At 34.8% G+C, this 26,424-nt stretch overlaps 1 protein-coding gene across 1 annotated transcript in view; it reads right to left on the reverse strand.

The window, feature by feature from the left end:
* Positions 1–26,086, reverse strand: part of si (sucrase-isomaltase (alpha-glucosidase)) — a 70,241-nt gene extending 44,155 nt beyond the window's left edge. Inside the window, exons 1-17 of the mRNA XM_015378257.1 lie at positions 26,006–26,086; positions 24,990–25,101; positions 24,439–24,524; positions 24,090–24,207; positions 21,715–21,824; positions 21,429–21,574; positions 17,454–17,625; positions 17,083–17,182; positions 15,986–16,098; positions 15,776–15,901; positions 13,108–13,239; positions 12,546–12,665; positions 8,084–8,197; positions 7,544–7,628; positions 7,243–7,360; positions 4,480–4,651; positions 2,061–2,177 (exon numbers count right to left, since the gene is read on the reverse strand). Coding sequence (XP_015233743.1) covers positions 2,061–2,177; positions 4,480–4,651; positions 7,243–7,360; positions 7,544–7,628; positions 8,084–8,197; positions 12,546–12,665; positions 13,108–13,239; positions 15,776–15,901; positions 15,986–16,098; positions 17,083–17,182; positions 17,454–17,625; positions 21,429–21,574; positions 21,715–21,824; positions 24,090–24,207; positions 24,439–24,524; positions 24,990–25,101 — 1,941 coding nt within the window. The 5' untranslated portion in view covers positions 26,006–26,086. The remainder of the gene's footprint in view (positions 1–2,060; positions 2,178–4,479; positions 4,652–7,242; positions 7,361–7,543; positions 7,629–8,083; positions 8,198–12,545; positions 12,666–13,107; positions 13,240–15,775; positions 15,902–15,985; positions 16,099–17,082; positions 17,183–17,453; positions 17,626–21,428; positions 21,575–21,714; positions 21,825–24,089; positions 24,208–24,438; positions 24,525–24,989; positions 25,102–26,005) is intronic.
* Between the last annotated feature and the right edge of the window lie 338 nt (positions 26,087–26,424).

Consider the following 26,424-nt stretch of genomic DNA (forward strand, 5'->3'; position numbering starts at 1 on the left):
CACACATCTGCAACCTTAGTTTGAAACTGCTATTTTTTGCAGCAGTAATGAGCATTGAAGGAGCATTAAAGAGTCTAGTTAGAGCATCAGTTTTCACAACGTTTAGTGTCTGAGACTAGCTTTTCTCACAAGTTATAAGTGTCAACTGCAGAAATAGCTCAGTTTCAATCTAAACATAGACACAGGCTCAGAGGCACTTGTCCCAGGTCTCTTAGCAACAGAAAGTCACTGATTTGGCACGCTATCTTTAAGTTAAGCTTGTTAAATGAGAAATACAAAAACACAACAATAGATTTATATATAATAAGCTGATTCATCTCTAGATCAATTTCCTTATTTCATAAATCTGGTGAATACACAATGCAGCTCATTTGGCTTGTACTGTAACTAAAGCCTTATTCTAGCCAGACATACCCCAAAGAAAATTATTTTATAACTGAATCTGCCAAGAAATGAATGAATTAAAAATTTCGAGTCTAAAAAAATATTTTTCTTCCTATTTACCATTTGGTTAGTAGATAGTAAGGTGGGTAAGGTGGTCAGAATCTAAAGAAGGATTTTACTGCTGTTTACACATAAGAAAATGTTAAATGCCCCATACTTGCTGAGCGCTCTGGGGTCCTCGGACTTGATAAACTCCAAAGGGCTTCACTCTATATTTAGTCATTCACAAGCTGGTGGTTGTAACCTACACATCTGCCTTGGGGCAGACTGACAGAAGCAAATCCCTCTGATCATCAACAGCAGATCAGGTAGACATAGTGTCTTGCCCATTAACACAATCATGGAGATAGACAGCTTCAACTGGCAACCCACCCTAACAAAACCCCACCTCTTGAGCCTTAATCACTACTAAATCTAAATTAATTTTATGTAACAGCAAATACGTATTGTAACCCAGCCTTTTAAATTACATATTTCTGGCCAGGTTTGCCAAATCATCATTGGTGGTATTTATTTATCAATCTATTCATTTATTTATCTTTTATTTAGAAACACAATAAAAGCATCCGGAATATAACACCAATATATCACTTCTCTTACAAATTAGTAATTGGAATTCCTCACCCCATCAGTGAGCCAGATCGTTTGGATAAGATTAGCAATAAATGTTGGCTCCTTTTGTTCCCGAATGGTTAGTCATTTAGCCCCACTCTTGGCTTGTGTAACTAGGCTAAATTCAGTATTTTATTGTCCTTTTTTTTTAAGCAACGACTGCTGCGGGTGCCTTTTTAAGTGCATCCCAAAAAGTTTTGAGTGAAATCTAAATCCAAAATATTTAAGAAAACATATTTTTATTTTACAACATGTTTTGTTTCAAAACCTTGATATAAAAATAATGTGTGCAGAGCATGTCCTGATGATCATACAGAAAAATAATTGTCTTTGTATTTTTGTTGTACATTAAAATATACATTAATATAAACCCTGTTGAATGGTGGCTGGCTCTAATCTCACATGCAAAACTGTTGGTTTATGGCGATGATTCATTTCTGACCAGGAAATCCAGCTAGGCTCACAGCTGGAGGTGAGGGTGTACAGGTAGAAAAAGTAATTCTTCCCAAGTCCATCTGTTGTCAGTGGGGGGCCTTCCATGCTGAAACTGTCTTATATTTTGCAACATGCTGGTATTACGTCCACCATATGGCACATCATATTATGCTAATCTGACATACTTCAGCAGAGCTGTTACATTTTCCTTAAGCATAAAATCCACAAATACTGCTGTGTGAATCTACCTTTTTTTCTTACTTTCCCCCCTGAGAGGCTATGATGTTTAACAACTGAAATTTTAAGCTGTAAATTGAAAAATCAGAGATTCCGCTCTTCATATAGCAATTGTACTAGTTTTGGTATATGCCAACAGCTGTGGACAAAGAAAATAGTTTATTATTTTTAACCGCTTGGACTTTATAGCACCAATGTACTGTTATAGAATGTACTGTTGTAGAATGAAGAGCACACCCTGCAGCTATTTAGACCTAACAGGCAGCGTGGTACATAAATCTAAAAGTGACATTCACATAAAAGAACAGCAGTACAAAATGGCTTTACTGTACCTTGTATCCCTCAGCATTGTGGTTTCGACTAAAGGGATAGAAAGCTCCAACCTGCATCCAACGACGACACAACTCTTCACTTGAGTCGTCAAAGAATCCACAGATGTCAGCTCCGATCTGAAAAGCACAGGAAAAATGTCAGGTTGACATTTCACCAGAGCCTACGGTGTGTCTACGTATCTCCATAATATTGTTTTACTGAAAGCAGAGAGCTGGAAGGTCATTTGTCAAACTCAGAGTGATAAACTCTGTGGATTCATGCTGTGGATTTCAAGTTTGATTTATTAAAATGTAAACTCTAAATGTTATAAACATAAGTCTAAAAACCAAAGGTGTCAAAGGAAAATGCCTCAAACTGATAGAAATAGATCCCCAGGAGCGTAAAAAATAGGCACCAATCTGATACCTGTTCACAAGATTATGTATTTGAAAAAAACTTAATTCAAATGGGATGTAATGGATGTAAGTAAGCCACTTGCAAAGTGTATCTTCCAGCCCTTTAGTCAGCTTCCACGTACTCCCTTTTTCTATTATCTACAACTTCCCATATTTTACTGAGTTAATGAGAAGGAAGGTGTCAAAATCGTACATTTTCTTTCCATCTTCTTTCTTTGTAAGGTATACGTGTGTTTATGTATTAGCTGAGGCCCATACAATCCCCTTGACAGAGTCCTACAAGGAGTATTTGGTATCTGTAAGACCACCTGATGTGCACTGCTGCAAGAGTATGTGTGTGTAGTTTGCTTCTTGTTTTCTCGCTGCTTTTTGCACTTTGTACTATGGGGAAACAAACACTTGGGTAGTTTGCGGCAGTGCATTTCTGCTTCTGCTGTTTTTCATTTTTTTTCAATAAGATACTATTTTATAAAGTGTGTGATGCTAGTCTTACAAAAGTTCTACATGACATAAGCCTGGATGCTTTTGCCTATATTAACATCAGTCAAAACCAACATACAGTATTAAGAAGCTTCATCTGAGATTAACTATTACTTGAAAATTAAGAAAAATATTTATGAGAGCACAAATAGGAATATCATTGAATCATGATTTAATTTAAGTTACTCATCTTGACAGGTTACCTCGTATCCTATAGATTAATTACAATCAAAGCAATATTTCTGTTTATTTTATCAATTAAACATCTTAATAGCTCTATTTTTATGAATTATCATGTGGACATGGGTGCCATTAGCCTGTGGCTCGGCTGATGAAGCCTAGTATCATTCTTCTCCTCGGCCCAAATAGTTTTTCCTAATTCAGGAGAGGCAAAAAGTAAGGAATGTGAGAATTGTAAGCTTGTGTTGGGGGTTCTTGGGAATCTGACTCCAAATACAGTCCATGCCTTCTGAAATTCCTTCAAATTATTCACTGTGCTTTTGATTTACAAATCAAAAGCTAGCTGCCATTATATCTGCTTTTGAGGCCTTTTTTCGCCACGTTTTTTCTTTCACTGAACTCCCCAATAATATGCTGGGCTACAGCTCTCCAAAAGGCCAGCTATCAATTAACTTTGTGATTGAGTCTCCCCTCTGAAGGGGAAAACTGACTGCTTGTCCATCCAACATTTTTCTGCATGTTTCTGTAGGATATAACATGGCCATGACATCAAAGTATTAAAAATATTTTTTTCTTGCTCTTTGGCACAATTCTAACATTCCTAGAAAATGAATTCGGGATCTTGTATGTAATTAAGAAAAACAAATAAATTAAGATATAAACTTAAAAAAAATCTATTTCTTAAAGTTCATCCAGGGAAAAACAATTGTACATACATAAAGGAACAAAACCTGACATTTTATATTCGACAAACAGCTTTTAAATATGCCTTTAGGAAAATGTTAGATTCAATAATGCATCTTTTGAATCAATGCTTTTTTTTATTACAATGTATAACAAACATCAAATATTTATTTGTTTACACAGTGGGTGTGTAAAGGCTTTGTGCTATGTAAAGCAAATTGTATAAAACATATTCTGTAAATAATATTGTGTAAATTGTGCGGTGTAGAAAATGATCATCAAAACATTTTCTTTATTTTATCTTCTCTCAGATGGAAAATGTCCAAAAAACTCAATTATCGTAAATCCAACCTTGTAACTTTTTTTTTTCAAAGAAAGATAGTCATAAAAAATCTCATTGCTAGATAGCGGTGAACTTTAGAGATGCATTCTAACCTTGACTTTAACCATTACAGCTTCTTTTAAATTCTTTACATGCACAATAAACAGTTAACACTCAGGCACGTAGTGACAATTTTAACTTTTTTATATGTGCTAACTCTTTGAGTTGGAAAAAACTAAGAATATCAACTTATATCCATATCAATAGTCATGGCAACTGCTTTATTTTTTTTTTGGTGAATTTTTTAGTTCACATGTTTGTCTATGTACAGGTACGAACTGGCCATGTTCTACTCACATAGGGAATTCCAAAAAGCCCAAACTCCAGCATGCCAGGAATTGCCCATTTTATATCATTCCAGTTGGCACCATTGTCACCCAGCCAATGTCCTGAATATTTCCCTACACCTGGGAAGGAGGAGCGTGTCAGCATCAGGGTACGGTTTGACCCAAACACACGCCGCAGGGCTCTGTAAATGGAGGAAAGAATCATGTGAGGTATGTGGTGAGGTATCGTAACAATGCAAAGAACGGTGGAACCATAAACAAAAAATTACAAAGAGTAAAAAAAAAAAAAACATTGCAAGCATATGCACCCTGACATTAATGCTTGCAGAGTAAAACACACCGAACCATAGACATGTTGGGCTTTTCTTCCCTTTCCTGTCTGTATGCTATTGTTTAACTTTGGAGAAATCGAAGCTGCATTGATTTCCATGACAATTCAAAGTCTTGCTGATGTTTACAAATCTTGTCTTTTGCCAATACTACATTGTAATTAGAGGAGGGAGCGAGAAAAACGGGGGGAAAAAAAGCAAAATAGACACATGAATGATGAACAGAAGTAATGATTCAGCATATTGTCATGAGTTATTTTTATTTATTTTTCCGACTCTCAGGTTGGTTTGTGTTTGAGTTGCATGACTGTAGAAGTAAGCACATATAGTCTTACAGTTTTGATTTATTTTTTTTTTAACCAAGCACATTTCTACAGCATTTTATTATAAATGAGTATCCTGATCAAATCGGCTGGTAATAACATGACTTCCTAGTTTTACCATAGATCCATAGGCCATGTAGGACTACTAATTTGCTTTTATGATTTTTCTTTATATATTTTCAGTAATCTAAGCTTTTTATTGCACTTCTTAAAATGTTATTTTATTTTATTTATGCAGCTGAGGACTTTTAGTGGTATTGCCACTACCTTTTCCAGCAATGTTTTTGCGACATGTATTACAAATTACTGCCTTTTGTCCGACATCCTCGGAGTAAAAAATTCAAACCACTGCCATACTGTTTATTACTCAGTTGAAACACCTGCTGTCGCCATATTTAGTTTGCCTGTTGTTGTAGTGTGGGTGCAGAAAATAATCCTGTTTGGAGGAGGGGTGTATGATGCATTCAAAGTGTGTGGGAAAAATAAAACTTTCAGTGAAATAGATGCAGACCTTGTCATGCGAATTTATACTGGTTCCTAATTATCAATCATTCTCTTAATATGTTTATGCAAGTGCGTCCTACCGGCTTCTACCATTAGCTATCTTTTTCTGCGCATGCGCACTTTCAGATGCATATCGGTGGTGAGCTACCGTTTCAGACAGTCATTGAAGCTCACCTTTCTCACCGCATTTCTTTAAAAAATGGCCAAGGGTCGTAATGGAAGTGTCAATGAAGTTTATGAGTAGAAAAGAAAGGCCTCAGAAGAGGCAGATATATCCTGGAATGCTTTTGGTGGAGAGCTCCCCTTGCAAAGCGTTATGGGATTTGCTGTCACAGCGGCCTGGCCGTCTATTACAAAGGCTACTAATAACAAAAAGGGCACATGCACCATGAAGTGTAGAAAGAGTTAACTGACCAATGGAGCAAAAAGCAGTGATCATCTGTCTGAACGGTCAGTTAACTGAGTTCACGATAAAATCCACTATATATTCCCCGCTCTATATAGTGATTAAGGGATTTAGGGGTTAGGGGGGACGTTCGGGGAAAGTAAGCTTGTATGATCTTTGAGAACAGCAATTTTTAAACAGAGCATGCACATGGAGAAATGGGCTCATGCATGGTCTCACACGTGCATTTTTGTTTAGGTGGAGAAGGCAGGTCTTTTAAAAAAATCTCAAAAATCCTCCACATTACCTTTAAATCTTCGGTTCTAATCTGGAATTGTTTCCCGTTTCTCTAACTCTGACAAAAAAAGTATTGCTTATTTTGTCTTTTTCAATCACCAATAATTGCTCAAAATAAAGCAAATGATGCAACATTTGTTTAGGTTGCAGAATTTCTTGCCCTGACATAATATGAGTTATTTAAATGTAGGTTGGTTTCTTTCTCTATATTTATTGAACAATCTGTTTTAAAACTAAAAAAGAGCTGAATAACATCAGCCAAGTATTCAAAAAGAATCCATCACACTAAATGTTACTTTAATGTGTAGCTCATCTATTTTTAAAATTTTCAAAAAAGGTCAAAATTGGCCTGCCAAATGCCTATAGAATAAAGGGTGCGTTGACATGATTTTTTTAAGCATAAAAGAGCAATATGTAATAAAGAAAGCATCTGTGATTTCTTTTGGCAGGTATCCATGATCCACATGAATTTCCGTTCTCCAGTGATTATTACCTCTACTCACTGTGGTTCCCCTTTCTTGGTTTGCAAACATAATGGGCCATTACACAGTTCTGGTGCCAAAACTCATAAGAAATTCAAGCACCCAGGGAGAGGGGCTCATTAAAACATATTTCTGCAAATGGTATTCGACTTACAAATTTCCATAGGAGTCATTTTCATGATGTGGAGCAGAGCAAAAGTCACTGCAGTGCAATGAATTAACAAAACTTTAACATGCCAGTTTTTGTTTTTTTCCAAATCCACTGCACAAAAGTGTCTGTTTAAGCTTGTTTTTCATTTTTGTTTTCTTGTAGTTTTTTAGTTATTTAAATTAAAAATGTATTTTTATTTTTTTTTGACACTGCTTTATTGCTCTAGGGAGGAAGATGGCAGGTTTACTTTCAATCATCTTGCTATCCATACTACTCCTGTCACTGATTATTGATGCACTCACTGTTCAGTTGCCAGCACCATAGAGTAGCCGTACAAACTGTGGACATCATAGTGGGTCCCCCAGGCCTGCTTGGCATCCATGCAAAGAGTCTTACTGTACATCACCCCGTCCAGAATTTCTGTGGGAAAAGAAAAGATAAAGACTTTAAGAAGGTGGAAAAATTATGTAGGAAATTTTTTAGATACAATAAACTGATTTCTGCTCAACTTTTGTGATGTGTGTGGGCTGGGTGTGTGTGTTTGTGAATACTGCATAAAAAAGGTTAAAAGGTCCAGCAAGATCTGATTAGAAAAAGTCTTACGTGGAGTATAAGGAGGATAGTTAAGGTTGTTATCAAGACAGCCTTTAGCTGATCCTTGCTTAAAGTTGGCCACTTCATTCATGTCCTGGAAGCATAAAGATTAGAAACAAACATAAATGACAGCTAGAACAAATGCATTACATTGTGTTGTATAATAAAAACAACATTTTATCTTGCCTTTTGGGTATCCGGGTTCATCTACCGAAGTGTTTACATCCTTAAAATGTTTTTTTAAACTACTTTTTTTCTTTTTTTTTTTCAAGACCTAGATTAATCATGGACTCCAGAGAAACTTTAGATAAACACATCCCTTAGACTTGGTATCCATGTGTTTTGCTTAAGTATTGAGAGTCCAAAACCCCATATTTCAGTGAGAAATCCTTAACCATACAGATTTCTGCCCTGTTTTGTCTCAATCATTGCTAGGCGCTGTGGCACTCAACCCAAAGGAAAGCAGTTGCCACAAAATGTATCACAAATTCAAGCGCTATTGGGACACTAAATACTGTGATCATTTTATGCTCCTAAATGTCTACTTACAATCCAGAGGGCGTCATGTTTGATCTCCCTGGAGAATCGCTCATACTCATCTATCCACCAGTCGATGCAGCTTTGGCTGGTGTAGTCTGGGAATACTGTCTCACCTGGCCACACCTACAAATGAGACAAAGCATCAAAATGACTTGTTTTTAAGCAATACAGTTTAAAGTTGCACTGGTTAAAACCTTGGGAAAATGTGTCATGTGTTTGCCTTGCAGATTGTAATTAAGGTTTTCTCTCCAATCTAAAGACAAAAATATTTATAGAACTCTGTTATTTGAATGTATCTTGAATGTATAAGTGTCTTTCCACACTGCTAACAGTAAATGATATGCTAATATTGTATACAGAGGTGGACTCTTTTGCTAACACAGCGGCCTGGCCGTCTATTTTATTAAAATAAAAATAAAAGACTGTCGCCTGTGGGAATGCTGGAGAAATAGCTCCAAGATGCGGGAATGAGAAAAAGAGGAAAATATAGATGAACTAAGAGAAGGGGTGGATTGATGAGGGAACGGTGGCAAAGGGGAAAGCGGATAAAGAGCCAGACGAGTTGAGGAAGAGAACAGAGAAGAGAAGAAATCGATAATGCAATAGAAATCTGGCGACGTGACTGTGTGTTAGAAGTCATCCTTAATGACATGTATTGAGAAAAATGATTAATCTACACAGGGAGAGGGAGATATTTTCTATGTGTGTATGTGCCAGTATGTATGCAAGTTTTGTGTGTAAACACTGCTGTTGATATAAAATCTCAAGGTTGCCGCACTCTGGCGATCTTTTACTTCTGCTTGCAAAAATTTCCTAGCCCTGATTGTAGCAACAATATGAAATATGCGTATATACGCTCCCGTGCATGAACACATATTTATAGGTGGATGCTTTCGGCACACGTTAAGGACTCCAAGGTCAGAGCTTATTGATAGACCGTTGCAGATGCCATCTTTCTTCTATGAATAATTTGTTCCCTTGCTCCAGGATTTTGTCATCTACAGATCCCAGCTAATGGTTTCTTCAGGGGAAATACTTTAAACAAATCGGGTGGTACTTGTCACTGCTTACCTCTTGCTGCCTTTTTTTTGTTTGTTTTTTTGTTTTGGTTTTGTCTCCCTTCTTTTGGCTGCCCCTGCCCTCTCTCCAAAGGTGATATCATTGCTTCCATCTAGTCTTGTTCCAGGTACCTGATTTTTTTTTTCTCTTCTGTCTCATGGGTACCTGTGTAATTGTCTTGTCAGCTGCTGAGTTAGACAGACAGTCTGTCTCTGTATACATTGTGGTCGATTATCTAAAAGCCCCCTCTGATCCATTTACAGTCTTATCTTTTCTGTTTTTTTCTTTCATGCTACCTACACTTTCTATACACTATCAGATGCTTTGTTTCATCCAACTAATTTTCCCTCCCTCACTTATGAAACATGTGTTGGCACAACTTAGATATTTGACCACACACGGAAACGTGACAATAAATCCCCTTTCTTTCAAGCAATTAACTATTTTAAATCAAAATTAATGTAAAAAAATTATAACTATTCATTTTAGTTATAATGAAAAAAATATAATTTTCTTTCTTTAAAAGTAAGTCAAGAAAACAAAAATTATGTTAGATTAGGGGGCAGGAGAAACAGAAATTGGTAAACTGCTTACTTTAAACACCCAACAAGGAGCACCCAGTGAAAACAAGAATGTTTATGCTCCTCACTGGCTGAACATTTAAATATTGAAAGTAATGTCAAACTTTTTTTCTAAATATCTACTTTTTTAAAAGTACGCACAGACTCAACATTCTTAAGTTATGAATATTCAAGTGTAACTGCTAAATGTAACTGCTGTGAAGTTGTGACAAGTTCGTGCCTACAATGATCACAATTTATTTTTCTCACAACTTCAAAGGAAAGTTGGTCCAAACCTCTTTAAATCTCCTTAAATTCTTATTATAATTTTTTTTTTTCTTTCAGATTTACAACCATCTATAAACTTTATGAGTGTGTGCGTGAATGGTTGTTTGTCTCTGTGTTGCCCTGCGATGGACTGGCAACCTGTCCAGGGTGTACCCCGACTCTCGGCCGTAGACAGTTGGATATAGGCACCAGTACCCCTCACAACCCCACTTGGGATTAAACATGTCAAAAAATGGATGGATGAACTTTATAGTAATGTAAATATTTGCTGGGTCCCAATAATCTTTTGAAGTTATTTGTTTAAAAGCATGACATGTATTTTCATAATGGGAGAAAAGTCTTTCTCCTGATCTAAGTTGCTACTGTACAGTATTATGAATGAATGCTCACTAAAAAAGATCAAGTTATATGCCATTTCTCTAAAAATATGTTTTGTGAAAAAGACAAGTTTCTAGTCAATCAGACAGCTGAAGCTTATCCAAAACGCTGGTGCCCGTGTAGTTACTAGAACTAAGAAAATAGAGCACATTAGACCGGTTTTGAAATCCTTCCACTGACTCCCTGTAGCTGAGAGAATAGACTTTTAAATCCTTCAGCTAGTCTATAAATCACTGACTGGATCAGCACCTCAATACATAACAGACGTGTTGTCAGTGCACCAACCTCCCAGACCCCTCAGGTCTCCTAGTTCTACTCCAGTCTACTCTGTACACCCAGAACTGGAACCAAACATGGAGAAGTAGCATTTAGTTTCTATGCTCCACTTATCTGGAACAAACTCACAGAAGACTGCAAAAGTGCTGAAAGCCTGAGTTCTTTTAAGTCAAAGTTAAAAACCCATTTGTTTAGAGATGCCTTTGACCATTGAATTAAAACTGCCAAGTGAGGCATTATTAGTTTAAGGTTGTGATCAAACTGTTATACTTTCTTCTCTACCTGCTTTTACAATGTTTCTTTTTACTTTTTTTTCTTTTATTCTGTATTTTTTGTGGTCCCATAGTTCTATTACGGTAGTCTTACAAATGTTGTTGGTTTTTTTCTGCTTTTATTTTACTTCTATTCTATTATCTAATTAACATAAAGCACCTTGAATTATGCTATACCAATAAAATTGCATTGCCTTGCCTTGCCTAGTTCTTATTATCAAAATGCTCCTTTTGTGTCATGGAACCAATCACAGCAAACAAAACAAAAAGAAATGATAGTTTAAGCTGTAGCAGACCTGTTGCAACCTAAAGTGTTTGCATGCTTGACATGATTAGGGTGCAGTTCTAAGAAATTGTACATAAGTAAAGGTTTGTTAGGGTACACACTCATGCAAAAACTATTATGAAGAATAGTGAAAGTGACTAATGCGTGGCATGTAGCTTTGCATACTATGAGCCCACATTGATCATTTAAAATTCTACAGAGTCAGAGCTTAAGTGAGAAAATTAGAAAAATAAAAGTCCTGCTATTCTGCATAGAGCTTGGAGAAATGACTGCAACAGATGAGTTGGATTTAGATGTGCTCTCAAATGTTTCGTCAGCATAGTGTGTTGGATGTGATGTGGGGTTAGGGCAGCAAGTTATTAGGGGCAGGATATGGAGAAGAATGGGGCACACCCAGGACACCAATGAATGAACCACTTTTTAACTAGTGCAAGATTGTTTTGAAAGAGCTAGGCTTTTTTTTTTTTTTTTTTTTTCAAAAGCCAGGGCATTTTTAGTTACATGAAAATTAACTATAATCAGTCATATTCAAGGGTGCAGTCTGCTTCTACAGACAGCCTAATATAGCTTTCCATTTAAAAGTGGGTACAAGCAGCAATTTTTTTTCAGCTCACAGATACACGCATTTGCACATGTTTGAACACCCCATCTGTCATGCAGTGACTCAGAACATTTTAAGATTAGGCACTAATGCAGAATCAATGCATATGTTTGACCTGTTTATAAAACAGCATGGAAAGGCGATGATGGTTTGGATTATGCCTAATTGTGTGTATAATCAAAGGCTACAATATAAAAGCATGGGAAAACATATCTTGCTCCATATGTCGACACTCTGTGGGAAACAACTTTACAAATCTGTGCTCTGTGAAAAAAATTATATAATATATGGCCTGAGTATCTGGTCAGAAATAACAGCTAGCTTGGTAGAGGCACTGAATTAATTCTACAAACATGTATAGTTGGGCTGTGCATGTCCTGAGAAACAGGAAAGTTAAACTACAAAACATTTAGTAAGTTTTCTAGAAACTGTTGGTGGTTTTGGGTCTCATGTTAAAAACATGTTTATAGGAAAAATAAATATTCTGTCACCTATTTAATAGACTTGCAGGGCATCTAAAGTGTTTTAAGAAGCTTTTGATGTGAGAAAATTGATCATCCATGGTCAGTGCTTGTGACGATTTTGTCAGTTTTTTTGTGCTATATTAAAGACTTGTTGAAATAATAAAATATGTAAATTTGCACAAAATCATTTTTATATGTATCTATTTCAAAACTTTACTTGCAAGGGATAAAAAAACTGGAAGACTTAAAGCATTATCTTTAGAAAATGAAATCAATAAATAGCTTACCTCTCCAATAAGAGGAGTCTTTCCATCTGACTCAAAGACCCATGCGTTCTTTGCTGTACCACGGTCATACGACTCATATGCAGCACCCCCTACCCTTTTGCTGGTGGCTATTGCAGGGTCCTGAAGAAAGAAGGACATTTTAAAAAAGAATACATCAATGCAAAAATATACTGCAATTTCAGATTTCAATCAAAAAAACAAGTTTTTGTTCCAGGTTACAAACTATATTTTAATTCACAGGGGTGCGATAAATCACTTGCAAAATCAAACAAAATGCAGGTTACAACCTGTTACAACCTTTTAATATTGTTGTCTAATGTAGTACATACAAGTACAGACCTTTTGAACTCATATACATTCAGCATATACATTTTAAATGATTTTTATTTTACATGAGGTTTTTTTTTTTTGTTTTTTTTTACTGGCCAAAAAATAAGAATTACAGTTCACTACAAACCATGCATTTTTATATTTGCCAGATGAATCTTTGGATACTCATTTTAGTGTTTAATTTATAAATGTGTCTTATGCAGAAATACTGTGAGCTGTGGATTGTTCTTACCAGGATGAGGATGTATCTCTGCCCCTTTTCATGGAGGTAGTCAGCAAACTGAGGCAGTTCCTTAAATTTCTCTTTGTCATAGGTGAAATCTTTCTTATCTTCCATGTAGTCTATGTCAGTGTATTGGATATCCTGTCAGCAAAAAAAAATAAATAAATAAAATAAATCCAATGAAAAATCTGCAGAAAACAATAAAAGTTGAGAACTAGTGTAACGTTTGGATTTGTGCACTCCCCTTTACATCAAAATGTTAGAGCAGAAGAAAAAAGATTAAAGGTCTACTGTATGTGTCAACTAAGGATGTTTTTGAGGAAATAAATATTGCTGCTGTTAACATAGCAAATAATTTTTTATGTTGAATAGTATTTGGGCTCTTTTAACATAACTCGCAAGATGTTGGAATAACTTAATGTAGAATAAAGATTAGGACAAACAATGAGTATTAACTCATCGTTTGTCAAGAAAACAATATTAGACTCTGCAGTATCAGACTGTTATCAATGCCTTTTTTGATTTCTGTGTAATATAGATTGGAGGGATGCATGATATAATCGGCCCCCTATTGGTATCGGCCTATATCGGCCTTTAAACTGAATATCGGACATCGGCCACCCCACCGATATTTAACCCGATATTTGATCAGTTTCTGAGTTTCTAAAGTCAAAAAAAAAAAAAAAACTTCTTCTTCTTCCTCAAAAACTTCTTTTTTACAGACTTAAAAACTTCTAAAGACGAGGGGAAAAATATTGATACATTAAAATATCACAATATCTTCATATGCTGATATATTGCCATTTAAAAACACCATATCAATCTCTTTTACTAATGAAATATTGCTATATGTCATCGTTATGCTACGAAATCCCCCGAAAATTCACAAAATTTTGCCATATTTTATATGTTGATATATTGACACGGTATCGATCTATTTTACTTACAAAATCTCACAAGAATTTGCAAAATATCACGACAGTTTGTGACAGAATGATCAAATTTGAAAGTAAAATAGATCGATACCGCGTTTTTAAAAATAAATTTGATATCAGCATATGAAAATATATTTGAGTATATTATTTTTCAGAAATGGATAACAAAACTGCTATTTTCAATGACTACTTATTTTTGTCCAGCTTTAACATCGGTATCGATATCGGTTATCGGCTACATGAGTTTTAAAATATCGGCATATCGGCCAAAATCCCAATATCGTGCATCCCTAATAGATTGATATTGACCCCTTGTTAGAAAAATATCACAATTTAGGCTTTATTTCGAATTATTTACCTAAAAAGGTTTAACACAGGATTTCTTTCCTGTTTGTGGCTACTTGTTTCCAGTAACCTAGTAGATTTCTGAAATTATATAGCTTTTCTTGTTTTTCTGCTCATTTTGATACACATAAAGAAAGATCCAGTGAATATTTTTCATAAGCATTCTGCAAATATCTTATCGAGACTTTATATCTTTAAATATGATTCATGTTTTTACTAGGAGGACTTTTTTTGAGCTGGTCTGCTAGGCTTCACTTCAAATGACATGTTGGGAAATAATAAAGGTCAAATTAAATGCTGTCTGACTTAAAGGGATTTTTTAAAAATGACACAGAATAACTGTTTTATTTATAAACAAAAAAGATCTTCTCAGTATCACTTACTATCATAAGGGACATGAAGATAAGAAGTGAGGCTCATTTCCTAGAAAATGTCGACTAGAACTGGTATTTATCATATGGCTTAGTCGGAACAAGATAATGGAGTATTTTTAACATTCAGTTGAGGATGAATGAGATAATAAAAGGAACCCAGTCGATTGATCTTTGATCAGTGCTAACATTGGTTGACGCTTGAAAAATTGTGGCTCCTGGATTGAACCTGTACAGGCCAGAAGACTCTCCATTATTTGACAGAGAGCTGGATTACCCAATCTAAGCTAAAGGCCATCCCTATCACTCAGGCTGTCTGTCGAACTCTTGCTCCAACCTTCATATCACGTCCTCACACATAGTGTAGTGGTTAGAATGTCTTGCCTGGGAGCACACAGGAGTTCAAATTCAAAAACAGGTTTACAAGGTAAGTTATCAGTTGCGCCTGTTTCCTTTCCAAGAAGCTATGAAACAGTGGTAACAGTAAAAAAGAAGGCCTGTTTTTTTTGTTACCAAGATTGCCAAAACTTTTCATTCAGCTGTAAATTATTCAGTTTTAAAATATATTTTTTTTCTCAGTGTTGTCAAATCAAAAAAGAAAACGGTTTTGTATTGATTGGGATGTTATTTTCTCAATCTAAGCAGTGCCTTTATCTAAGGTTTACACCTTGCATATCCAACTTAATGAGAGTTTATTATTTACTCATATTGGAACTCTAAAAGCTGTAAAATAACTTATAACCGTATATGACAGTTGTTAACGCTGACATATAGATAACAAAATAGATACCATGCTAAGCAAGAGCAAACATTTCATATAACCACATTATTGCATAAGAAAGTTTTGGTACAAAATGTTAATCATTGCTTTTTATATTCAAATATAATAGAGAGAGAGAGAGTTATAACTCTGAGTTATAACTCTTTGAAATTATTTTATGTTAAAAATCCTGTAACAGGATATTGAAGAAAAACTGAAAATTTTAAAGTAAGAGAAGTATGAATTGAAAGAAAAGCAGATCTTACATATGGAATGTTCACAGCCCGATTCCTCTCCACTGTCTTTTTCACTTCTGCAAGACTAGTGTAGTTCCACCGAGAGAGCTGGAAGCCCAGGGACCAGTAGGCAGGAATGACAGGCTTGCCGATGAGCTAGAGAGCAGGGTTTCGCATGATCTTATAGCTGTAAAGCTAAATATGAATAAAGCCCATCTATTAAAAATGAATGAATGATACCTCAAGGAACTCATAAACAACTTGCTCTGGTGTGTCTCCAAACACCAAGTAGAAGTCAAGGATTCCTCCAATTGTCCTGTAGGTCACTGCTGGGGCAGGCTGCAGAGTCACCTCTGAATAAAAAACAGATGAGAAACATAATTTGTAAATTCCACTAATGTCTTAAAAAGATTATTACTGGTTTACAAGAAACAATAAAATAAACATTTTACTTTATATGAGGGTCAACATTAAAGTGGAGCTTTTTGATGCTTTTCAGTCTAATTCAGCTCTTAATTGTTCTGTTAGATTTGTGCACACAGATCTTTGATTGACGCAGCGGAACCTCTATTTGCGTCACCGGGGTGAGGTATAAGTAAAGCTCATTGTGAGTCATTGTAACTGACCTTTTTTCTTGTTAAATATAAATGTGTAAAACCATTTTACTGTTGTTTTGTGTTGACCGATATGCTAATGCCCTCAGCCATTACTTGTTGTTTTTTCGTGTTCCAGTTTTAAACTTTTTCTTTTTGGTTGAGTGTAGACATGAAGGAGTTTGAGTAAAAATAATTAAAATACAGTCCTTTTCATGACTTTTGAAGTTTAATGCAAATATGCCTTATTGTTTAATTGCATCTTTTATTATTTTTCCCCATTTAGGAGAGTGGCTAGGATAAATGTGCCTTTATTTTAGATCATATTTAACCTAGGATACAAATAATCAGGAAATACTAATTAGGTTTTCGGAAGAGACCGATCAACTAACATAGCTCAGGTATCAATTTCTGTAAAAGCTGCAGTTGAATTTATTTTATAGAAATTATTTTTTGTGCCAGTATGTATGTATGTATGTATGTATGACTTAATAAATGTATTCAAATTAAATTTGGATTTTTCTAAAACCTGATTTTTTTAGATTATCTTACTAGAAAAAAAACATAAAGAATGCTTTACTCATCATCTACATTGCAACTGCAAGATCATACAGACTCTGCTCTTAAACACATAGCTGCTTTTTCACACTGTTTTTTCATGGTCTCTGTGAACATCCCTGAGGAGAGTGAAACACATAGACAAGTGTGTATCCTGTGTGTACATGTGTTGGTGTTTATCTTTACCCATGGCATTGCTGTTCAGCAGAAACACCCCAAATGACTTTCCTGTATCATCTTCGAGACAAAGGAAGAAGGGATACTGTCCGTAGAGATTGTGTGTTCCCTGCAGGGAGAAAGGATGTGGGGAAAAAAACTTTGAATTGCAGGAGGAATGTAGGAGACTCACTGCAACTGAATAAGGAGGGATAAGTATATTGTTAATTAAATCATGATACATTCAATTAAAAAAACATTTGCGAAGCAATTTAAAAAAAACATGTAGAGGTCACATATGTGTGCTAATGCATATATTCTTCAGTTAATTGCACTTGCACAGAAATTATTAACTTTTAAAATTTTCATCAACAGAGTTGTGTCTGTGTAAAACTCCTTACCCCATTGGGGAAAGCATCCCTGGTAAAAATGGGCCAGGTTCTCCAGTTCATATCATGTCGATATCTTTGATGTACATGTTCACCTAGGCCATAGATGTATTGAGATGGGAGCTTAGCAGACAGCTGTATGTACTGGTCGGCAAACACAAGTGGAGCCATGGTGGTGTCAAACCTGAATGTGTTTAGAGAAGAAAATATCACAGATGTGAGAGATTGTAATGTGAAAAACTGGATGGGTGAGAAGAGTGAGAAAAAAAAATGTGAGAAAAAAAACAAGAGTATGCGTTTGTGAGCGGAGATAGCAGAATTAGACAAGAATTGTGAAGGACTTATTGCAAAACAAAAACCCAAAAAGCACTTGATCTCATCAAGCTTTAATAGGCCTTCTGGGTAGCATTTCTTCAACATGAGACATGAATTGATAGTTGTCAAAATCTGCAAGTAACAGTGATGCATGCAATAAACAGACCTTGCAAATGTGTAATCATAATAACCATGTTGGTCGAAACAGAGTTTTTGTGGTCAGCCATTATGATCTGTTACATAACATCAGTGCAATACTGAAACTGTAAATAGACATATCTTTTTATAAGAACATTTCATTACAACAATAGAACACCCACATGCCAGCCACACAGGCAGCAGAGCAGAATCACGACTAGCCTGCGTGCACAATCAGTACTTGGATTTTAAATTGTCGTTATTGCCGCAATCAGATACCGCAATCAACTTTTATTGATCATATAGTCCCGTTTCTAATAGTTTAAAAGTAAATATTTAAGCCTGATTGCCACTCAGTACTACCAGTCATTGTTATCAACTTGATAATGTGTACTCTTATCGTTTTTGTTGTCAGGACATCATGTCAAACTTGTGCAAGGTAAATGGTGAAATGTTCCCAAAGTTCTGCTTGACTGCTAATGTAGTACATTCACTTTGTATATTTAACATCAACTAAACATTTGAAAAAGACACATCTGCATGGACACAATTTAAATAGATAATAAAGTAGACTCCAAAATCAGTTAAATTTAAAACAGTATTCCAATTCAGCAACTTATCACATATGCAACATCAAGTCTCCTAGTTCAAAGCAAGAGGATATGGTGGGAAAATTACAGATAAGGCAGGACGTTAGTTTATCCTAAAGCAAAGGTTGGGCTGTGACTTTTGGATGATTGTGTACCTGTGTTTTACATATTCCTTGTGATTAGAAATAGGATTTATTTAGTTCGATCTTTACAAAATGTTCTGGAAACAAGGCGTATTAGTAAATCTATATCACTAAATTCCAAGGAATTTAAAGCATTCATATGCTTTTGATCATATAGTCCGTCTATATTTTAGAGTGAATATTTTCAAATCTAATTGCAGCATGTTGTTAAGATAAGATGTTTTTACCAAGGCACATGGGATTTATTTAATCTAAAAACTATGTACATTGCTTTCTTTTTTAATAACCAGGAAATGCGGTTAAAAAAAACACTGAGCAAACACTCAAAGCCTGACTTCTATGCTTTGGCTTAATTTCAAAGGAGGGAAGCTATGAACTAAAAAAGGTTAATTTTCTATTAGTTTTTAGGGGCTACAGCAAAACAGACTTACTTCACTGAGTGAGTTGACTCAAAATTGACCTACATCTAGATATTATTTTCTACAAGTCAATGTTTGACTTTAGCAAATAAATTATTTAACTTTATTATATACAAATCTGCTATTTGGAACGGAGTGTTTGAATTTTAATTGAAGTACAACCTATAAATAGACTTTTTTTGGAAAAAACTTTAATAAACAATTTGGAAACTGTACGGCCTCTAAAGGGGTTTAGCTGAAGTTGCTGTTCTTTGGTTAATCTTTTCAGGGATAGCTTTCCTTTTGTTCTGCACCATATCTACAGTATATGGTGATTATGAAAAGATTTTTAAATTATATTTTCAATAATACGGAAAATATATTTTGAGTAAAGAAAAAAACTCAAATAACTTTTATTTTATTTTATGTCTCTATTTACTTTAGAAAAATACAGCTAAAGTCAAGGTCAAGGTCCTACAAAACTCTTCCCCAATGGACAGGATATTTCTGACAATATAAAACTTTGTACATGGCCAATTGAATGGAAATGAAACTCATTGGAAATGTAAATGACCAAATTCAGATTATTCAGTGTTTTCATTGCTTTTTGGATAATGTTTTTAGATAGATGTTTTCATTTAACGTAGGAAACAGAAATGGCTTGATGGTGAGGTCTCAAGTTTATGTTGTAATTGTAGTATTGTTATATGTAACAGAATAGCTGTAACTGCATAATTACTGTTTTATTGGTTGCTAGTAACGCATTGCATACCGTGCTTAACATATATATTAAGAAAATCCTAAATAAACTAGGCCCTAAAGTGTTTTAAAAAGACATGTTTATTCAAGGATATGTTGTATCTCCACTGGCATACCTAAAACCACATAACCAAATGACACAGTTGTTTCAATGGATGAGGGTGGTTCTTAGAAAGCTATTCTCTAACATGATGTGTCACTAGCTTTGAAGTCATAAATTTCAGGGCATATTGTGGGTAAATATATTTGACAGCCTGTGCCTAACATTTATTTTGTGTACCCTGTAACAAATGCATTTTAGCGATAGATACTTAGACTCTCATAATTCCTGTATTAATGCACAGCACAACACCTGCAATACCAACTTTTTTCATTTCTCTTTATCAGTATCAACCCAATATATTCCACTGTATAGATTTATTGTGGATTTGATTAAAATACTGTGATCCGTTTTATAAACATGGTCTACATTTAAAATCCAACTTTTGTTTTCCTTGAGTGACACCACAACAACCTAAGTCCTCAAGGTTAAATGGATGCAAATAATGAGAGGCAAATTATGTCAAAAAAGCCAAAAATTAATTCATTTTAAGGCAAATGAAGGCAAAGAAGTAATCCTGTATTATTTATCAGCTTTTGTACGGTATATGTTTTGTTTTTTAAACATACCTGTTATGTAGAGCAGTTATGGCGGTAATAATTTGAAACCTAATGGGATTGCATACCATCCCTGAGGGGCAGTTCAATATCGTAATATTAACATTGTTCTCTGAACTGACTTTAATGCTATAAGTTGGCGAAATTATAAAATTAGAAGGAGTAACCTTTCAGTACTTGGTATTAACACTCATATCTTCAGTTTATAACCTTCAAAGTTTATCACCTTCACAGTGACCTTCCTGATAAGCTGAATTCTTGCAGTATTTGTGAATTTACAAACACATGAGAATTAATCTTGTACCGCTTCAGCTTAAATGGTTTGAGTCCAACCCAAAGGGGGTCAGCCAATCACGTTACAATATAATGGTTTAAGGTAGGACATATACCTGTGATGAAAGAAAGAGTAGTTGAGCCCACAGTCAAATAAACTCAGAAAATGATGCCGCAGGAGGACGTATGCATGGCTGCTGCTATCACCTCTACTTTGTCAAAATTCATGATTTAATTTGCTTAAGAGGAATAGCTGGAGTGTAAAAGAATAATTTGAAGTGGTTTCTCATGGTTTCATTTGTTACCATGACTGGCTGAAACCAAACTTTGGTAGGCAGGAACTAGGTTTTGCTTTACCCAATCACGCTTTGGAGGTTCTGCAGATTATCTCCTTTTGCCCAAGCAGAATTATTTGGAGAAAGTCCATACTATTAATGTGTATACCGGTAACTAGACCAAAGTGCTAAACATGATCAATCTGGCTTTCAATGTTATTCTTATAGAGGTATTTAGACAACATAACCCCTACAGGAATTGCTTAGATTATGGTAAAACGGATGAAAAGAGATTACTGACTATATCAGATATGGTTCTATATTAAAAAATATAGAAATGCTGTTATCTACTCAGTAATTTTATTCCATGTCATTGAGTTTTACTTTACCCTGTTTAATTTCAAGACAAATCACAAAAGACCCTAATGGCAATACTCACAGTACTCTGTTGTTTCTGCTGACAGTCAGGCCAAAAGGTTCGTTTGTGATCTTAAGTGTCTCGCTGATAGGGGTGGTGGGGTTGCTCTTTACTGTAGCGATGTGCTCATGAGGGACCTCAAACCTCTTGTTATTGGAATCGAAGATCTATGGGGGAAAAAATGGTCAATTAGGCAGTTTCTTATCTCATGGCCATTGACAATTTTTGATTTACAGTTTACCTTTTTAAAGGAAAGAAAGGGGAAGGAAGAGAAATGAAGGAATAACTAGATAAGCTGATCAGTCACCTTAAAATGAAGTCGGTTACTTGTCTGCATTTCTGCATGCAAAGTCAGCTGCTGTATGTCGCCACCGAACATAGAGGGAGATTTCATTCTCGTCATTTCAGCATGAATCACTGCAGGATAAAAACCAAGAAATCACATTTGTTAAAACTGTAGCAATTAATATATTTAATATAAAAAAGGAAGTCATACAAGGCTAGATATTAAAGAGCTCCCTGCAGCTGACTTCCTTCTACCGGAATAAGCAGAAGATGACGAATAAAAGTAATAAATTATTTCATATCTAAATTCATTTATCCTGTATGACAAAACAATTGAATGGAATCTTTGGAACACAGAGTAAGCTTGTGTCAGTATTTTCATATTTTTTTATTTATTTATTTATCATGTCTATGTTTTTTTAGATTCATAAAAAACATAGACATTGTAAACCTCTGTAATTGAAAAATCACAATGATGTTGAACAACAAACCGTGTCTAAACTAGAAAATAATCCACTTTAGCACTGTTATCACTTAACCACAATTATAGTTAAAATATTTTGAACCAAAAATGTAGAAACTTGGTGTCAATATCTATATATATGTCAGCTTATATAATAAGTTTAACTTGAGTTGGGGCAGACCGAAATCCGTCTCAACATCCTCCATAAGGGAGTCCATTTTCCCCATATAGTACTTTTTTTTAAGAAAACAAATTCTTCATATCAGTCATAATAAGTTAAAATAAGCACATTTAAACTCATTATTCTTCTTCAAGAAGGATCATTGAAGTGGGGAAAATGGAAAAATACTGACTTAAACAGCCAGTGAGTCACAAGCTAATCTGTACAGAAGGTCTCTCCTTTATTAAAGGCCAAGGGGATTGTTAGGAAGTAAAAGGAAGAAAACAACAGTAATTGATATTGCAGTGGACCAAATCAAAGGTTGTCAGGCAATACTGATATGATACATGTAATCTATAAAGTGGCAGTTTCAAAGTTTGTCATTGATTTTTGTCATTTTAAGTAAGAAGTGAGTATGGACAGTCCATAGTAATCAAAGTAAGTTTGTGGTCCTTTGGAAGACAATGTACTGTTAGACTTTTTATTTTATTCAAGGTTCGGCTTGTAATACCGATTAAGATAAACACCCAGTGGACTATTTTGCTGATATGAGGTCTTGTAGCTTCTTTCAAAAATGGAAATTTTGAATGATGAAGGGTTCGAACACATTGTTCCTTTGAGTGCCCACAAAGCATACGTAGAAAAATAGGTAGGCATAGTGAATATCTGTTGTTAACAGATGAGACCCTTTGTTGCAAACAGAAAGTTTTCTTTACCAAGGAGGTACTCAAATGAAGTTAGTCCAGTTACTTTAAAAGCAGGAGCTTTCAAATAATCTGGGTTCTTCCACTTTGGACTCTGTAAGCATTGGATCTATCGGTGAGAGCATCAGACTGATACTGCGCCATTTTCTATAACTTTTTATAGTGTTAAAATGTATTTCTTATGTCAGGTGATTCTTAAATTGTGGTTATGTGGATCTGCTACAGTATTTCAAGTATCTGGGAAAGTTCAAACGAATTAAGGGTGTAAAAACTACAGTTTACGGTACTAAAATAAGATAACAGTTCCTTCTTTTGGCCTCAGTGATCATATAATTGTGACTCATAGGTATATCTTGTACGCAGTTGTTGTTTCTAGCTATCTCACATTTTTGCACTTCTCAGCAATAGATAATTGTGTATATATAGCATTCCTAACACACTATACTGTAGGTCTAATTCCCACTATTATAGATCCTGTTTTTTTCTTTTGCTTTTCATTTGGCAAGGTTTTGTTTTTTTAAGTTACTGTCCTGCATCTACCATCCTTTTGCATGTAAACACTTGGATAGCTTGAACTAGCCACAAAATTAATTGAAAAAATGCAGAGGCTTGATTGTGTTTGTTTTGGTCAAAACAAAAAAACACGTTGTTTTTTTCAGTGTACCCATTCTTGTTTCACATTTGTATTGTATCTACTGTTTCTTCTTTCAAATGTGCTCTTATTTCGTAGCTTACAAACTAAATTAGTGCAAATATAATTTGATTTTTTTTATAAACACAATGATTCGGCACATTTTGGGCAGAGAAATGACACACAAATAAAAAAACAAACAAAAAAAACTTACATTTACTTAAGTCAATCATATACTCTAATGTAATTCATTGCAGTTTCACTAAAAAATCATACCTAGTTCAAAATTGGCAAAAATAAACTAAATTGCAGATGCAATGAGAGAATAGATTACCTCTCCGTGTCATTAGGATAATGAAAAATACAGCTAACACCGGTAATGGTTAGTAAACATGAAAGGTTGAAGATAAAGCTGTTAGGTGGGAAGTATGGCTTTTACCATAGTCAGAGTTGTGTACTGATTCCACTTTATATCCATGGTTGGTTGGAAAGAAACACCAGGGAACACTTCGCTGATCCAGAGGACTCCAGCAACAGCCGCGCTGCTCACATCCTGACTGTTAATATAAGATAATGGAAATGTAATACCTTTAACCATACCCCTCATTTCATCATTAGTCAATATAACCAATCATACTATTAGAGCTCAGTTATTTGCTTATAGCTGGCAAAATGTAATAGATATAATACTTGTATTATTTATTATTCTTTGCAATTGTAAGACTAAGAACTGAAAAGATGAACAGAATAAGTATCATTTCCACGGATGACAGATTATTTATTTCTACCTTTGAGGCTCCAGCATCAGGGTAACAGTCCACTCTTTCAGCATTAGGAATGTTGGGACACTGAGGAACAAATCCATCTAATGTTTCTAAAAAAAAACAACAAGTACACCCAAAAAACCAGATAAATTAAAATTGCTTTTTGTTACTCAAAAAATTCTTTCAGTTTTGTACTCTCTGGTTTTCAATCATTTGAAACACAATATAGTCATTCTCTCACCATTTCAGAAAATGAGAAGGGTTTCACCAGAGGTAAAGCAATTTGCATAAAAAAAACCTTATAACCCCTTTGTAAAGAATTGCCTCAATTTACATAATTTGCCACAAGTTTAGTGGAATACATTTCATTTATCATGTTAAAAGGGTGCAACATACTTAAGATGATGCAGCTTGTCGTTATCTATATTTACTAAAATCACCTTTTAATTCCAAGCTTTAGAAATGTCATGTTTTTTTTCTCAATGAGTTAAAAAAAAATAAAACCTTCTAAACATAACTACTCCCTTTGATATTCCCTTAGCATTTATATTAGTTTTAGAGATTAATTTACTTACCATCTATGCTTTCACCATTTCCCTTTGTTGCAAAAAGAGCAATAAAAGTGATGGCCAGTACGGTCATAACGACAGCCACGATCCCAAGGATCACTGTCACCACTTTCCCCATCTTAACACCAAAAAAAAAAAAGTAAAAAACACAGAAATATGATGATAATAGAAAACATCACTAATGCTTAGTTTTTCTTAGCATCTTCATTTCATTATGTTATCAAGTATTGTGTACACAAAGAAATCTATAAGAGAAATGTGGCGTACTTGTAGGAATTAATCTATAAAGTTTTTCAAAGGTTAGTTTGGCCTGACATAAATGTTTTTGTATGTTTGTGTGTTTTCTCTCTCTTTAAGGATATCAATAAGGAAAGCTCTCATTTTGTTTAAGAATGTGGATGGAAAAAGTCAAACACCCAAGTGAGTGGATATCCCTGGTGCATGGATGTGCCTGGTGCTATCAATTTCACATAAAACACACACACAAAAATCTGACTAACATGCAAGATAGAAAATAGCTCCAAAAAAAAAAAAGATTATCAAACAAATTAACAGAAGGCAAGCAAGCAAACTTGCTAGTCCTTGTTTAGCTTCCACTAATCTAAAAATAACTTCAACACAGTAGATCATCTTACTATCTCCTACACAGACTCACTAATGAATACACAGACTCTCAAAAAAATGAAACTTTTAACAAATTCATTCCAATGGAAGTTTATAAGGTGTTGTTATTAGGAATTAAAATATTAACAAAAATACATTAATACAGATGTTGACCTAGACTACTGTTTATTGCAGAGTGGACAAAAAATTAAAAGGCAAAAGCTTATCTGTAGGACAAATAAATCTAATTTTATGATATGTATTTTAATTTCTATTCCATTCAATCCTTGCAGCATTCCAATTGTTTTAAATGTGCAATCATGCTACATATCAAAACAAGGTACAGCATTGCTGAATTTGTTTGCTCTAGATTATAGAAACTGTAACCCCTTGAGGAATGTAACACTCTGTAATCCTACCTTGGCTCTCTGTTGTGTCCAAGAAACAGTGATGACTAGTTCAAGACAAATAGCTCTTTTATAAACCACTGGATTATTGTGGTCAGAGGGTATCACCTCCTCCTCTGCTCGCAATGCAAGTCATGGGTGGGTGTGTATATGCATGTGTTTTACAGTCTAAGCATGTGAACCCCAAGGTCACAGAGTGTCAGATAACAATTTGCAGTGTACAAAATTTCTGAATCAAAAAAATATTCTTATCAGCACACTGCTATCTATCATGTAGCTTCCACCTGCACCAGTTTGAACTCTGTTTGGCCTTTATAACTGTTTTAATAAGGGCATATCATTAGCCTATAATCTCTCAAACAGAAGAGTAAACTTTTTGTGGAGTTATATAAGATGTGACTCAACTTAATCTTTAAACCATTATGACCACA

Source organism: Cyprinodon variegatus, unplaced genomic scaffold (assembly GCF_000732505.1).
Source record: "Cyprinodon variegatus isolate N-32 unplaced genomic scaffold, C_variegatus-1.0 Scaffold168, whole genome shotgun sequence".
NCBI lineage: Eukaryota > Metazoa > Chordata > Actinopteri > Cyprinodontiformes > Cyprinodontidae > Cyprinodon > Cyprinodon variegatus.